Below are 17,013 nucleotides of genomic sequence, written 5' to 3' on the forward strand. Positions count from 1 at the left end.
CATTTAAATAACTATTTCTATCCAATTTGGGTACAGAGATTCTAAACTATTACACATAACAATTTCACTTAGAATTAGAACTTTTTCTGTGTAATCAAATGGTTTTCTCTCACTAGGCCATGTATTACCTTAAAATGGTGTTAAAGAATAATTATCAGGGGTGCCTGGGTGGCTCAGTTGGTTAAATGGCCGACTTCAGCTCAGGTCATGATCTCACAGTTTGTGGGTTAGAGACCCACGTCAGGCTCTGTGCTGACAGTTCAGAGCCTGGAGCCTTCTTCGGATTCTGTGTCTCTGTCTCTGACCCTCCCCTGCTCACACTCTGTCTCTCTCTCTCAAAAAGAAACAAACATTAAAAAAAAGGATAATTATCAAAGTAGAGGAAAACATAACTTATATACCTTTATTAGAACGAGGGGTAGGATTTATTTATCTGCCTAATATACAGATTTTTTTTTAAACTGGTGTCTAGCATGTGCATTCATTTTTTTCCTTTTTTTTTTTTTTTAAGTTTTATTTAATTAAGTAATCTTTAAACCTAACATAGGGCTGGAACTCACAAACCTGAGGTCAGGAGTCACATGCTCTCCCAACTAAGCCAGTCAGGCACCCCTATGATTATGCTTTTATTTTTTTTATTTTTTAAAGTGTATTTATTTTGAGAGAGAGAGAACAAGCAGGGGAGGGGAAGAAAAAGAGGGAAAGACAGAGAATCTCAAGCAGCCTCCGAAGTGCCAAAGCAGAGCCCAATGCAGGTCTGACACTCATAAAAGGTAAGATCATGACCTGAGCTGAGATCAAGAGACAGAAGCTTAATCGACTGAGCCATCCAGGCCCTTTGATTATGCTTTTTAAAGAAATATACATTTAACTAACATATACTAAAGGAAAAGCCTACGATTTTAGGCGATATTTGAGAATCCAAAGGGAAATATCTAGAGTGTGGATGTGATAAAACAACAATTAAATAATACTGAAGGGGAAGAAGATTTTGTTTAAGATTATATATTTGTCTGAACAGAAAATGTCTACCAACTCTTAATTTTTTAATAAAAAAAAAGTTTATTTATTTTTGAGAAATAGAGTATGAGTGGGGGAGGGATAGAAAGAGAGGGAGATACAGACTCCAAAGCAGGCTCCAGGCTCTAAGCTGTCAGCAGAGACTGATGTGGGGCTTGAACCCACGAGCTGTGAGTTCATGGCCTGAGCTGAAATTGGAAGCTTTAAAAAAAATTTTTTTTATAGTTTTTATTTATTTTTGAGACAGAGAGAGTCCGAGCATGAGTGGGGGAGGGGCAAAGAGAGCAGGAGACACAGAATCTGAAGCAGGTTCCAGCCTCTGAGCTGCCAGCACAGAACCTGNAGTTCATGGCCTGAGCTGAAATTGGAAGCTTTAAAAAAAATTTTTTTTATAGTTTTTATTTATTTTTGAGACAGAGAGAGTCCGAGCATGAGTGGGGGAGGGGCAAAGAGAGCAGGAGACACAGAATCTGAAGCAGGTTCCAGCCTCTGAGCTGCCAGCACAGAACCTGATGCAAGGCTCGAACCCACAAACTGTGAGATCATGACCTGAGCTGAAGTTGGACCCTTAATTGAGTGAGCCACCCAGGCGCCCCTAAAATTGGACACTTAATTGACAGAGCCACTCAAATCCCCCAACAACTCTTTACTGATAAAGGTATTTGTGACAATTAAATAACACACAAAAATTATTATCATTATGAAACTTATATTTTCATGAAAAAAGAGACAAACTAAATCAGTATACAGTATTTTAGAAACTTAAATGTTCTATGGAGAGCAATTTAAAAAGGAAGTAGATTGGGAGTAGGATAATATTACAATATTGAATAACGTGATCAAAGATGGTCTTACTGAGAAGCCAAAATGTGAATTAAGGTATGAGGAAGGTAGCAAACCGATACCTAAAGGAAGAGCATTCTAGACAGAGAAATGTTCATGCAGAAGCAGGACTACTACTTTTGTGTTTGAAGAACAGGCAGGAGTCTGGTGTGGTTGGAGCAGTGAGCACAGAGAGAAAAGTGGATGAGCTCAGAAAGGTAAATGGGCAGACAGGTAAAAAGTCCAGCATCAATATCCTGTAGCAGTAGACTGACTACATGTATCATGGGAAAGCTGTACAATGAGATACTGTTGAGTCATTACCAAGAATGTATTGATATTAAAAGAACTCAAAGAACGGGGTAAGTGCTGTGCGTATGCCATCATTTCATTTGTACAAGAATATGTGATCTTTATGTTAGAAACATGCCTTTTCCAAAGGACACCTAAGCCCGTTAACAGCAATAACCTTTAGACAGAAGATCCAGAGATAAGGAGGAGTATGAGAGAGGCTTTTATTTTGCATTTTAGAGACTATCTTTTTAAACCATCTCTCTATATAGATTGTACTTTAAAAAGACAAGAGAGCTGCTTGTATATCTGCAGCATGGTCTCTTTTCAGTCAAACCTCATCAGCAGCTGATGAAAGCGTTGCCTTTTGCCCTTTGGATGCCATCTCAGCATCATGAAATAAATGTTTTAAGTATTGTTTCCTAACTTCCTTTCTCAAACTTATCCCAATGAACTTGCTAAGTCATAACAACCTCACTAGAAAAATCAGTTCCTCAGTTTGAGCCTCATGGCTACTTAGCAACTACATCAACCTTAGCACTTTCCTCCCCATAACTTCTCCACACTGACTCATGTACCAACTAGTCAGAATCACTCTTGTGACTGTATTCTCTCCTGCCTCTGCCCTGCATATAATCTGTGTCCTCCATCATCCAGAAATGTATCTCCTATTCTTCTCAGGGAAACAGTCTTTCAAAACTCTCTTCCCAAATGAAGCTTCTGAATTCATTTCCAACTTATTTTTATCATTCAGAACTTTCAAACATGCTTTAACACATATTAACCGTAGGCAGGCAGCAGATCTATCTTACATTAATCATACATTCTCTGTAAGAACAGGGGCAAAGTTTTCCCTTTCTTTAGTATTATCCCATCTTGACCTTATATTGATGCTCCCCCCAAAAACAGGTGCTCTATCCACATTGTTGCATTAACAGACTTAATTTTATTAACTCATATTGCTTAGAAAGTAATTCTACAAAAACGGAATGATGGAGCCTAAAATGGTCTGTAAGTAACCTCAAATCCTTTGTGGTAAATTCTGCAGATTTTTCTGCTTGTCTTTCTGTTTAAATTTTTACTACTATAAAAAGTGCAAATCTAAAAACTCTCTTCTGTAAAATTTGTTGAGGGATCTGGAAAATGAAAATGCAACAAAGAACATCTTCTTGACTCATTTTATTGTTTTCTTTCCTCTTCCGACAGCAAGCAATGTTTTAATGGAGAGAAAAAGACTGTTCTCTGGCTGAGGCCTGTGCCCATTGTTCAGCTTTTTGTGTGTCAAGAGGCAGCTGTTCCACTTGTTCTAGTGGACGTGATGCCAGAATCCATATTCCTATGGCCATTCGCCAGTGTTAAGGCTGTCATGTAGCAGAGTTTCCTGGCAAGTGGATTAGAGTTATGGCAGTAGCTTCTTGTGTTCTGATGGCAGCCTGATGTTGAGCATCCCTAGAGGCCCTCTACAGCACAGTCCAGGCTTTCTAGTGACTATACGAGCATCTAATGCCTTAGGTGTATCAATTTTCTGTGGCTAATGACAACAAGCTTTGTGCCTTACACAACAGGAATTTACCCGCTTACAGTCTTGAGACCACAAGTTTGAACTGAGTCTAAATGGGCTCAGGCCAAGGTGTTAGCAGGGCTGTTTTCCCTCTGGAAGTTCTAGTGCATATCTATTGCCATGCTTTTTTCAGTGTCTATGGCTGCATTTCTTTCATTCCTTGACTCATATCCCCTTCCTATATGGTCAAAGGCAGCAGCTTAGCATCTTTTCTCTCTGACTCTTCTCCCATCACAAAGCCTCTCTGTCCTCTAAAATCATCCTGTTTCTCCTTCTAATAAGGACCTTTGCAACTGCACATAGGTCTCATGTGGATAATACAGGATAATTTCTGTATTTCCTACCTCTAATTTAATCACAACTGTAACATCTATTTGCCATATAAGGCAACATTCATAAGGCAAGATTAGGACCTGGATCTATCTTTGGGAATTATTATTCTCGATAATAGTTACACGATGACTCCCTTTCACATGTCACCATATAGGGTAACATGTTCACAAGTTCGAGGCTTTAGGAAGTTGACATCTTGGCGGGGGGCAGGGGATGGGGTGCATTACTCTGTCACAGAAAGATACATAGAATAAATGTGAAAACATGATAAAACATAATGAAACTTCTGGTGCTGGTAGGAGTTTTTGTTTATCACCTTCCCCATATCTGGCCCGTCCTTCCCATTTAGCTCTCCTCTTGCTGCTGTCCTGGTGACCCTTATGTTAGAGACAATCACATCTCAACAAGTGACCAAACTGCCTCCCTGCCTTTGCTTATTTTGCTTATCAAGGTAGAATGGCCTCTTCCTTCCTCTCCACACAACTTCAATCCTCACTCATTATTTCAGGGACCAACTAAAGTCCTTCCAGCTTCTTAACACTTTTCCCTGTCACTTCAACTTAAAGTTTGGGGAATACATAGTGTTGCCTTTTCCATTTTAAGATTTATGACCATGTGCAGCTTCTTCGCATATGACCACCTTTAATCCCATAAGAAATGAAAGCACCAGAGGTCAGATACTCCATTTTACATTCACAGTTAATTATCTGGCATTCCTGAATATACCAAAAAAAAAAAAATTCATATTACTAAGATGAAATAATTGACATACAACATTGTCTAAGTTTGAGGTGTTTAACCTGTTGGTCTGATACATTTATATCTCTACATTTTGTATCTCTAGAATATATCTAAACTTACTACACAAAAAAATTAGCTGTGAAATTTTTGTTAATTTGCTGTGTTTTCACTTTGAACTTAAATCCGTCACCAATTGCAGAGAGAGGACAGTAGATGGTATATATAAAAGCACCTGTTAGTTTGAAATATTTCACTTAAAAAACACAATTAGGACTGTATTTACTGTTATTTTAATAGTCCCAAATATTATAAGTACTTATAGTTTTTTTAGAATATAAAGAGTCAATATTTTTTAATGTTTATTTTTGAGAGACAGAGAGACAAAGCACAATTGGGGGAGGAGCAAAGAGAGAGGGAGACCCAGAATGCAAAGCAGGCTCCAGGCTCTGAGCTATCAGCACAGAGTCCAACACAGGGCTTGAACTCAGAAACCGCAAGATCATGACCTGAGCTAAAGTCTGATGCTTAACCAACTGAGCCACCCAGGTGCCCCACGAAGCAGTATTTTAAAAGATAGCTTTTGAATTAAGGACAAAAACATGTTCAGAAGTGTGGAGGATCTTTAGCATTGACCTTTCTAAGGAAATCAGGAAACTACTTTGTAAATGCCAGTATGTGTATTAAACAAGATTTTTATTTCTATAAAATATAAATGGTTAAAAGTGGCCTGTTTCTATACTAACTTAATCTCACACACACATTTTTCACTCAAATATCCCACATCACGTGTCTATGGTTCAATCCACAATATTTGTCTATTATATTAAAAGAAATGGCCTGCTACAATAAGTAAATGCTTTCTCAGTAGTATTACATAAGAATTTCTCACTAGACCCAAATTTCATTTTATTGGTGAAACTCCCTTTCTTCCATGAACTTTTGTATAACCCATCTAACAACCCAGATAGTAAAAAGTTGAACTGCTATGGGAATGAGGCAGAAGATACGGGAGGAAGACCCTCTTATTTACCACCATCTCTCTTGGTCCTCAAAAATATATTTAACGAAGTTTTAGGGCTTCATGAAATATAGTGAGAAAAAGGGGAAGACATAATACACTTGAGTAAGACACAAAGTATACCGCATGCTTCATAAAAACTTCTTTCACAAAAGTTAAAATATAAGGTTCAATTATTTAGTATTAACTCTAAGTTCTCTGATCTAGAATTTTCTATCTAGAGTTCCATATGGTTCAAGACAGCCAATCTTATACAGTGTGTCATACAGTAAAGAATCATCTACACAACCACAATATGCTTCCTGGCTTCCAGCTTACTTTTGTAGCACTCTCTCTTCAACCTTCCCATCATGTCCTACACTACAGCTAAAAAAGAACTGCTTTCTGTTCCTTAAGCATAGCTTGTGGCTTCCTTTCTCTCTGCTTCTGAATCTGTCACTCTCTGTTAGGATTCTACCTTGCCTCCACTGTTCACAAATCCAGCCCTTTATCACTTTCGTACAAAGCTTCCTGACAGTCATGATTAAGTATGTCCTCCACCCTGGTCTATGATACTCTGCTTATGATTCTCTCAAAACAATTAAAAACACTTCTTTATAGTTTTCTTAAGATGCATATTCTATTTTGCACTAAAAGTATGGATTTTGTGCATTTGTTCATTCCTCAGCTAAAAAATAATAAATATATTCAGGGAGCTAAATTAGGGAGAGCTGGTAGCCCCTCAGCAGTGAATAGAGTGCAAAATCTTTTATTATTTACTTTAAAAAATTTTTAAAGATTTATTTATTTTTGAGAGAAAGAGCATGAGCACGGGGAGGCGGGCAGAGAGAGAGGGAGACACAGAGTCTGAAGCCACCCAGGCACCCTGTAAAATCTTTTAAAATTGCCACAATTCTCTCCTGTCCCCAAACCCTAAACAACTGGCAGAGCAATGTAAAACTACTTTTTAGAACAAATCAGTAAACATTACCAGTTTGGATTAATGAAATTAAAAATCAGAATTCCTTATCCAAATTCCTTGAACACTTTCAGAATTCTTTTATTGCCAATAAAGTGTCCTGGACTGAAATACTCTGGGAAAATGTCTTACACCTCTTTTTAATATTTGGCCAGGGTGAGCCTAGAGCACACAACAGGGGGAGAGGGAACAAAGTTAAGCATGCCCTCCCTCTGGCATAGTAAAAGCCTGGAATCCCAAGTACAAGCAATTCTGACTACTTATTCCCACAAAAATAAGGTCTGACCGAAGAGTGAAACATTGTAATATGTTAGAAAGTTACAAAATTTCCCTTCTCCCTTTCTCCCCTTATTTGGCATGTTCCATTCTCTGTTCTGCATTTTATGCCTCAGGAGGGAAGACAAGAAGCCACAAAGATGAGTAAGGGTTTCCAGCCTCAGCCTCCAATACAGACACTGCCCCAGCTGCAACACTTCAGTGATGCACATTGCTGTTGCCTAATCAGTCCTTTGAGGGAGCTGGGAGGGATCCTGCTCCCATCACCCACAGTCCATCAATGCCATGTACTGCTTACTTAATTTGAAAACGCTAAACTATGGAAAGTATCAAATGACAATGGCTTGGAACTCGATCACCCCACTTCTATGATACTGACACTCCCTGTTCCTTATATAATTATCCTTGTTAACACAAAATGTTAATCATTTGGCCCCTAAAAGAGTGAATCTTAAGAGACTTACCTGATTACTTGAAAGTTTTCATTAAGTTTGGCCCTTATAGTTATGCTTTAAAACATAACTGTAAAGTCTAACATGGCATTTAATAACGATCTGTGATTTCATGTACTGAAATGTTTTTCTTTCCAAGTCTAAAATGAGATGAACATAGAAATGACTTGAGTAAATTTTAATGTGATGACAAATTCTACGGCTTTTAATAACTATTCATTTTCCTGCTTATTAATCCTCATGCATATTTATTGATAGATATATATATATAAGCACTGATTATGCATCCGCCCATAGAGGTATCATAACAGCACTTGATGAGGGCCACATGGCTTCTGCTCTCTAGGAAGATGCAAACTTTGGAAGAAAATTCACTGCAATGTTCAGGGATAAAATTGGTATGAAGTGGGAAAATTGGCTTGGGTTTAGTTTCTGGATAGCTGAACACTCATGATAAAATGATGTTACCTGAAAACTTCTGCTAAATACAATCTTCCACTTTTCTGACTTAATTGAGACTGCGGACCAAAACTGAACGTCTCCTTGGGGTGATTATCTTGAGAATCAGTTATGATTCTGAAATTCCTTGGATGTTATTATTTTAAAAAGGATACTTAATATCATCTTTCTTTTAATTAATTCTGTTTGAATTTATTATTATTGAGGCTATGTGTAATTGAGCTGTAGCTACAGTTAGGGAGCAGAATATTCATAAGAAGTACCAAAGGGCGGGGTCAAGAGATGGGAGCTGACAGTGCCCTGAGTAACCTAGACAACACCCCTTGGCTGCTGTGTCCATCCCCTACTTTGTAAAGCGGCATCAGTAATAAATAAATCCATACTACACACTTCCCAAGACGACTGGAAGAGTAAAATAATGATAATGATATTAACAATATAAATATGTGGAAAAGAAATAAATAAAAGGAGTTTATTATCTTAGTTTTGTAAATCAGAATAATTGCTACAGTATAGGCTCCTCTAGCCAAGTATTTTACAATTTTATTTGGATAGACATTTCCCAATGAAATAGCTGAGAAAGTTGGTTTTGTGCTGAGGCTAAATTATGATGAATCCCTCACTGCAGAGCATATTGTTTAATGAACATTTACACTTTAATGCTCTGGGGCAAATCTGGGTTAATTTCTTCAGAAAAACCAACTTCTAACAGCATATTATTTATATTAAAACAGAAACTATAATCAATCAAACATACCACACTATTCATTCTATTACAGACATGCATGTCTTTTTTTTTTTGAAAAAAAAAGTTCATTTACTTATTTTGAGGGGTTGGGTAAGAGAGTCCCAATCCCAAGCAGGCTCTGTGCTGTCAGTTGGAGCCTGATGTGGGGCTTAATACCATAAACTGTGATATCCTGACCTGAGCTGAAATCAAGACTGGGACACTTAACCAACTGAGCCACCCAGGTGCTCCCAGGGTGCATGTCTTCTGAATATAATTTTCTGAATTCTTACTGTGAACTTACCCAGGAATATCTTGTATTGGTTATTTTCTAAAATATTGTTATGCTGAAGTTTTATGTTAAACAATTTATTAACTCATATTTGAGGATAGATATCATATGTGTATGATTTTAGTTACTAGCAACAATGTTTTAGTGTTACAGACATACACCATAACAGTCATGGTCGCAAAATCCATATTTACACAGTCAATAACTTCTTGCCAGGTTATGCTGAATTACAGAGTAATACAATTTATACCATTTTTGTTACTTTTTGAATAGGTAATACATGCATTTGACACAAAAGTTTTAAAAGTACAAAAGAGCAGACCAGCAATAGATTCTCTTTCCATCCTTACACCCTTAGCCAATAGTTACCTCTAGGAACTAAGCACTGTTAACAATTTCTCAGCCATAGTTTCAGAGATGATTCTAATGAAATGAGTTTTCATGCTTTCAGATCTATATTAAGTTATGCGATAGGCCACAGTGTAGGACAGAATTTTTCAAAGAGTGTTCCCTCAGAGTCTAAGTCCTTGAAATGTTCAGCTACCCAATAATTTTGGAAAATACAACATATTTCTAACTCCACTTTGAAATTCCAATTACACACATTAAGGACTCTGAGTTCTGCATGTTGGGAGTATGTCTAACTTTAACTTAGCATTTCCTAAGCTTATTTTACCATAGAACACTTTCTTCCTCCTTATCCAAGCACACTAATAAGCAGCCTGCAAAATTAATCTATATTACAACTGAAGAATAACTGTCTGAGTAAGCAACGGACTTATAAGGTATAGACAATGTCTTATTAACTATAATGAATGTACCACACCAATGCAAGGTGTGAATAAGAGAGAAAGCTAAGTGTGGTGTATACAATAACGCTATAATCTTTACAATTATTCTTTATATCTGAAATTATTCTAAAAAAAGAAGCCTATCATAAAAAAGTTAATTTGGGAGCTACAAATGAAACATGAAATAACATTAAAAGGCACATTAATAAACCCAACTTCTAGATTTAGTTCAAGAGAGTTGGTGTCAGGAGGCCTTCATAAGCTCACTATATTGGTTTTCTTGGTTGGAAACTGATCACTAAGGTTTATTATTTTTTTTTCCAAACACTATAAAATGTTTCTAAGATATGAAAGAGGTAGAATTAAGAATTAAGGGAGAAAGAGAGAGGAGGAGAGAGGGGAGGGGAGACAGAGAAACAGAATCTCAAACAGGCTCTACACTCAGCATGGAGCCAATGTGGGGCACAATCCCATGACTCTGGATCAAGAGTCAGATAGTCAACCAACTCATCCACCAAGGTGCCCCTATGTTTTTAATTCAGAAATTCAACTTTTGTTCAGTAATTCAATTTAAGAAATATTTATAGGTAGCTATTTCATACCAACCAATCTGAGCATTTATCTTTAAAAAGAAATTTAAAGGTTTTGTTTTCTGAAGAAAATGAAACATTATTCAGAATCTTACTTTATCAATTTATGCACAGCTTATGTGAAAATTTTATCAAAGCAAAGAAAAAGTAAATTTCCTCTAGAGATTAAACGACTACATATTTGGGAGGGCACTCAACTCTGGATTATCTGGTAGAAAATAACCGAAGTTATAAGTGTATTTGTGAATAAATTAAAATTAATATAAACTGATAAAACATCTAGATACCAAAAGAGATTCTGTAGTATATAATCGATGGGAAAGAACTGTCTAAGACAGCCTGACAGACTAGGCCCTCCCTGTTCCTCAGTCCACATAGCAGTGCTGTGGTATATTCTAATATTGAAGAGCAAGGACTTTGGTTGAACCAAGGTAAGGGTGAGCACTGGAAGAGAAAGGAGGCAAACGCCTGCTTAATTCAAGTCTCATGAATACAAGGGATCTTCCCTAAGAAGTTGTTTAACGGTCCATTATTTTTTTGGCAGACAATTTATGTGGCCTTAAAGAACTTGTATTACTTATACACTTTTGGATAGTATCTGTGGACTGTGTTCTGAAATTCCAGTTTACTGAAAAAAAATTATTTTGTGTCATATTGTTATTAGTTTTGAGGTCTGTTTTACCCACAATTCTGGGTAATCTGTGGTTTCCTTTCAATCTATTCATCACTCCAATTATGCCAGTTAATCAAGGGTTGACTGTAGTTGAGTTCAAAGTAATTAGTTTTACTATATTCTCAAATTGTTTCCTTATTTGCCATGCGTCATCTGCAAATATTATCAAAGTTTTCCCTAATTCTATTTGTAGCCATTTTCTTGAACTTGAAATTGTATTCATTTGAATCATTACCTCAAATCTTTCATTCTCAAACAGTTTACTCCACATAATATTAACTAAATATAAGTAGGCTATGTGGTGTTGTCTCTTTAATTGGATTTTGTATTGTGTTATTTGTAGGTTTTTAGCTGGGTTATACTTGATTTTCACAAATTATTGCAGTATACAATTAGGGATATTTTAATTGCCCATTTTTAAAAGCTTGCCATAAAAGCAATCTCTTGTTTTTACAGTTTAGAAGTATTGTGAATTATTTCTGGTACTGATTTTCCCTATACTTTATTATTATATTACTATAATTATAATGAAAGCTTCCTCATAATAAAAATATTTTGTAATCAGCCAACATTTATGTGACATTTCCTATACTATATAATAATCGTTCTTAAAAATGTAGACTTTTCTTTATTTTTTTCATGAATGAGATATATTTGAAACCTTTGTGCATAAATAATCCTTCATTTTTCCTTTACTGCCAGGGCAGTAATATAGTATATAGCAGGGACTTTAGATTGTTATTATCCAAGTTTGATTTTCTTTTATAACACTTATTATGTGACTCTATTTTTAAGTCTATTGATTTAGAGAGAGAGAGGAGAGAGAGAGAGAGACAGAGCGCGTGTGCGCACATGAGTCGGGGGGAAGACAGAGAAAGAGAAGGGGAGAGGGAGAGAGAGAATCTCAAGCAGGACCCCATGCTGCCAGCACAAAGCCCGGTGCAGGGCTCCATCTCACAAACTGTGAGATCATGACCTGAGCCCACACCAATAATTTGACATTCAACTGACTGAGCCACCCAGGTGCCCCTCTCTGTGATTCTTTGTAGCTCAGTTTCCTCATTATAAAAGGGGGATAAAAATACTAGCTATCTCACAGAATTAGTGAAAGGATTAATTGAAATAATGCACATAAAGCCCTTTGAAAAACTGTTAAGTTCTTAATAGTATTCATGACTATTATTTTTGTTGGTGTTATTTTTCAGCATTCCAAGAATGCTTATGAACTATTTCTCCTTGAATTAGTTCTTCCATAATTAGTTTGCTATTAAACATGAAATTTGTGTATCACAGCAAGCTGTTTTCTAGCCACTTTGATTAAAAGTTATTTTACTTATATCTTTAGTACAATTCTTGCTAAGTTGTAAGCTTTTGAATTTGAATGCTTGCCTCCAATCTTGAAAACTTAGGTCTACATAATATCTATTGTTTTAAAAGAACTAAAAATGCTAAAATGTGTGTGTACACGTGTGTGTGTGTACATACATACATACTTTTTTTTCCTTAATAGCACTAGACAGATGATAAAGTATGGAAATTACTAGATGAAAATCCAAGAGAAAGCAGGGTCCTAGGAAGGGAAGGAACACTGAAACTGTTTTTACTTGAGGACATTTATTGAAACTTAGTGAATTAAAGTTGCAGTTTGTACAGAGCTGTTGAGCCTAGGGCTTTCCCAAAGCAGAGATCCTTCTCAATAAAGGTGGGATGCCACAGATTCACTCAGTAACCACAAACCTGACTGTGGGTATGTTTACAGCCCAAATTAATGCGATGTGGGTAAATAAAAAATAAAAAAACTCAATGACGGTATGTTAATTCACTTGTGGATATCCTCTCACAATGTATATGTACATCAAATCATGTTATGCACTTTAAATGTACTACAGTTTTATTTGCCAATTATACCTAAATAAAGCTGTAAACGAAACAAATAAGAAACCCTCAAACCATATAGTTTAAAGTAGCGGAAGGTCCTTGGTACCCATGGGTGGCAGAAACAATGACAAATACTTTTCAGGGAAAATACCTCCAACAGGAGGCCTCAAAGAATTTCCACAAGTAATTTTCTAACAAAAATGAAAATCACAGTAAATAATAGTTCATTCATTAGGAAACAAGGCTCATGAGTGAGAAATGCAGAAATAAAAACAAAAGATGCTGGTTGTGAAGATTTCAGATATAACTCACAGCAATAAAAATAATAACAGTAGTGCCTGGGTGGCTCAGTTGTTTATGCAAGTGTTTGACTCTTCATATCAGCTCAGATCATGATCTCTTGGTTCCTGTGATTGAGTCCTGCATCTGGATCTGTGCTGACAGTGTGGAGCCTGCATGGGATTCTTTCTCTCCCTCTCGCTCTGCCCCTCTTCTGCACTCACTCTCTCTCAAAATAAATAAATAAACTAAAAAAAAAAAAAAAAAGNAGCAGATTTTAAAAATGTATCATTTTTAAAAATAAAAAATATAATACCTGAAATACAAAATTCAATAGTCAGGCTTGGCAGAGTTTAGTCTCCTACACCTGAAGAGTGAATCAGTGAGCTGAAAACACAGACTACAATAGAAAGTCTGACATAGTAAAAGAGACATTAAGAAACATGAAAAACAGTGTGAGGTGATCTAAGTTAAGTGTAATGTGAGCTCTAAAAGGAAAGGACAGAGATAATGGAATGAAGATTTGATAAAGTAATGGCAGAGAAATTTTCAGAACTTAAGCGTTGGACCAAGTCTTATCTGAAAAATCACGAATAAAATAACCAAAAAGAAATCCCTACTTGGATGTATCATAGTAACATTGCCGTACACCGAAGACAAAGAGGCAATCTTAAAAATAGCCAGTGAGAAAAGGCAGATTACATCCCAAAGACTGTCAGACAAGTCTCAACTTTCAGTGAAATGAAATCTATAGCATGCTGACAGCTGAAAGAAAGTAAGTGAGTGCGAGTGGGAGAGAGGAGCAGAGGAAGAAAGAGAGAATCCTAAGAAGGCTTCTGGCTCAGCGAGGAACCTGATGTAGGGCTCGATCCCATGACCCTGAGATCATGACTTGAGCTGAAATTAAGTCAGAGGCTCAACTAACTGAGCCACTCAGGTGTCCCCAAATAAAAATAGTTTTAATCCACTAAAAATTGAAAAAGTTGGCCTCTAGTAGAGCTTCATAAAAGGAAACTCTAAAGAATGAATTTAGATAAATTGAAAATAACCTCAGAGCACAGTTCTAAAATGCAAGAAGAAAAAAAGGAAAATGAAAGTTATAAATCTATAGATAAATTTAAATGAGCACTTACTATACATATACATATACATATATATATATTTATATATATAGTACTAAGTATAGTACTTAGAATGTTTCCTATTAAAAAGAAAAAAAAAGACCATTAAACTATCCCCAAAATAAAAAATCACATATAAAAATAGTAGGATATTTGGAATTGAAGAAATTTAGAGGAATTAAAGTCTAAATCCTTGTTTGGTATGACAGGAACAAATGGACACTTGACTGACCTTATCCTTTTTTTTTCCTTAAGTTTATTTATTTATCGAGAGAGAGTGCAAGCAGGGTAGGGGCAGACAGAGAGAGAGGGAGAAAGAAAGAATCCCAAGCAAGCTCTGCATCATCAGTGCAGAGCCTGATGTGGGGCTCCAATTCATGAACTGTGAGATCATGACCTGAGCTGACACCAGGTGTCTGTTGCCTAACTGAGCCACCTAGGCACCCTGACCTTACACTTTCATCAGTTAAGAAAGTATGTTGAAATTAGCCACTAAAAGAAGAAAACCATGTATTTCCTCCAAAATAGTAAAATACAAAAGTTGAAAGACAAAAACTATCAGGATTAAAAAAGAAATCCAACTAAATGCAATAAGCCAGAGAGATTTACAAAATGTAAGGGTACATAAAGGTAGAAACTAAAAAAGGATGGGAAAAATAGGTAAATTCTAACCAAAAGAAACCGCATGTGGTTACTAATCTATTTTACTGAGATAAAGGCATTATTAGAAGTGAGAGCCATTTTTGAATAATAAAAGATTCCATTCTTCCAGAAGATAAAACTATTTTATCTAATAACATGGCCTTAGACTGACAAGCACAAGCAGACACAGATACATTTATCATAGTGGGAGATTTGAACACAACTCTTTTCAGAGAATAATCAGAGGAAAATGGATATGGGCACAGAAGATTTTAATAACAAGACTAACAAATCTGGCCCAATGAACACATAGAGAATGCTTCACCCAACAACTGAAGACACATTTTTCTCCAGCACATATGGAACATTTATGGTGCCATCAGAAAACTTTTAACAAACTTCACAGGACTGAATGAACACAGTATCTGTCACCTGAACTCTGCCACTTAGTAGCTTTGTAAGGTTGCTAAAGTTCTTTAGCCTCTAACCTGGAGTCTCCTAACTTCAAAATGGAGATAACAGTGTATTTCTGTTACGTAAGCAGAGAAATAAAGAGATAATGAATTAAGGGGTTCTGCATGCAATGTGAGAAAGTATGGATTTTAAACTAATCAATTTAAACATGCCATAGCATGACTAGATATGTTTTAATTAAGATAATTTTGGCAGCAAGGTGGAGAATGGCAGCAAGAAATTGAAAACTGGAAGCAAACGGCTGGAATAGGAAGAAATCATAATAAATCTGTTAAGAAATAATGAGGGCCTGAAGAGCATGTGAAAGGATACAGCTTTACCAATATTCATGTTCCTATTTAACTACTTCAGTCCTGAAAAGAACTAACCTATTAAGCCTGCTAAATATATGACCATTACTTTACAATTCTTTGGTCAATAACTAAGGGTGCTAAAGCGCATAACTTTTCATCCCTTAGAAATAGACAATCTAAGAGCCTATCTGTGAGGTGAATGTCTATATGGCCTATAAGAAAAAGGAACTGAACTATAGTATCTTTATTTTTGCATATATATATACGTGTATATATATACACGTATACGTATATACATGTATATATATATATATTCCATAAGTCTATTTTTAAAGCAGTCTATGATCTTACTCTCTAATACTTTCTAAAGTTTAAGAATCCTTACTGCTGGGAACCTCTTCTTCACAGCCAATCCCAGAAGCAAAAATACTGCCTATTTCTGTTACCTACTATTAAGAGGTACTAAAACTTACATACTGGTGTGTTTAGTAAATAGTCTTAGAAAACTCACGTGTTTGCTTCTAAGCATAAGGTTTTTGAGCAAGTTCACTTCATAAATGAAAATCAGGCAAATACCAAACTTTCTATTTTCTTTGCAATTTTCATTTAGATGGAATTTAGCAAACATATAAAAGTGTAGGTAGTTTAAATGTGAATATGTAAAGTTAAAATTAATCTGCATGATACTTTATGTAGCACAAGAATTTTTAGGAAAGGGATACCTTCAGAACTTAGGTTTGTTTTTATTGTATCATAGACTCAAAGCTCGTAAGTGGTATGACGCATGACTAAAATTTAAATTTCGGAGGAATAAAACTTCGTTAGTATAAATGACAGTAATAAGGCCAGCTACTGTGGAGAATGCCATGGTGGCATATCTGTGTCCAAAGAGTTATTCTCCATAATACCATGTGAGTTTTCATTTACATGTCCTTTACAAAAGTGCCATACTTAACATGAAAGCAAATGAGGTTCATTCGAAGTAAAAGGGTGTGCTGAAATAAGTGTCAGAAGATGAAGAATAGACCAGGCAAAGGGAAGACGTGACTCCAAGAGATTTTATACATTATCTCTGTCAGTCATTTTGGAAATCCTCCAAACATTAAATCAAATGAAGTCAAACTCTAGAGAGATATGAATTCATATAGTTTATACTTTGGCAAAAAGCAATGATAAATAAACACTTGAGGTATTTGGAAAGAGACCAGAGGGGGAAAAAAAGATCAAGGTCATCCTTATTTGCTACTTCTCTCTTTATCCTACTGGAAAGCATCAAACTCTATCTTGAATCTGACAACACATCATCCCTTGCATCTCTCATC

The 17,013-nt window shown here is 36.0% G+C and overlaps 1 protein-coding gene across 7 annotated transcripts in view; it reads right to left on the reverse strand.

Moving 5' to 3' along the window:
• The window catches only part of XRCC4 (X-ray repair cross complementing 4), a 262,099-nt gene that overhangs the window by 65,230 nt on the left and 179,856 nt on the right, over positions 1–17,013 (reverse strand). Inside the window, exon 8 of one of the 7 annotated variants that reach the window (XM_077759855.1) lies at positions 13,280–13,409. The exons of the other annotated variants lie outside the window; for them this stretch is intronic. Coding sequence (XP_077615981.1) covers positions 13,382–13,409 — 28 coding nt within the window. The 3' untranslated portion in view covers positions 13,280–13,381. Of the gene's footprint in view, positions 1–13,279; positions 13,410–17,013 lie in introns of those variants that run through there. 7 annotated transcript variants of the gene reach the window in all.

The sequence above is a fragment of the Crocuta crocuta genome, unplaced genomic scaffold (genome assembly GCF_008692635.1).
Source record: "Crocuta crocuta isolate KB4526 unplaced genomic scaffold, BGI_CrCroc_1.0 scaffold162, whole genome shotgun sequence".
Taxonomy (NCBI): domain Eukaryota; kingdom Metazoa; phylum Chordata; class Mammalia; order Carnivora; family Hyaenidae; genus Crocuta; species Crocuta crocuta.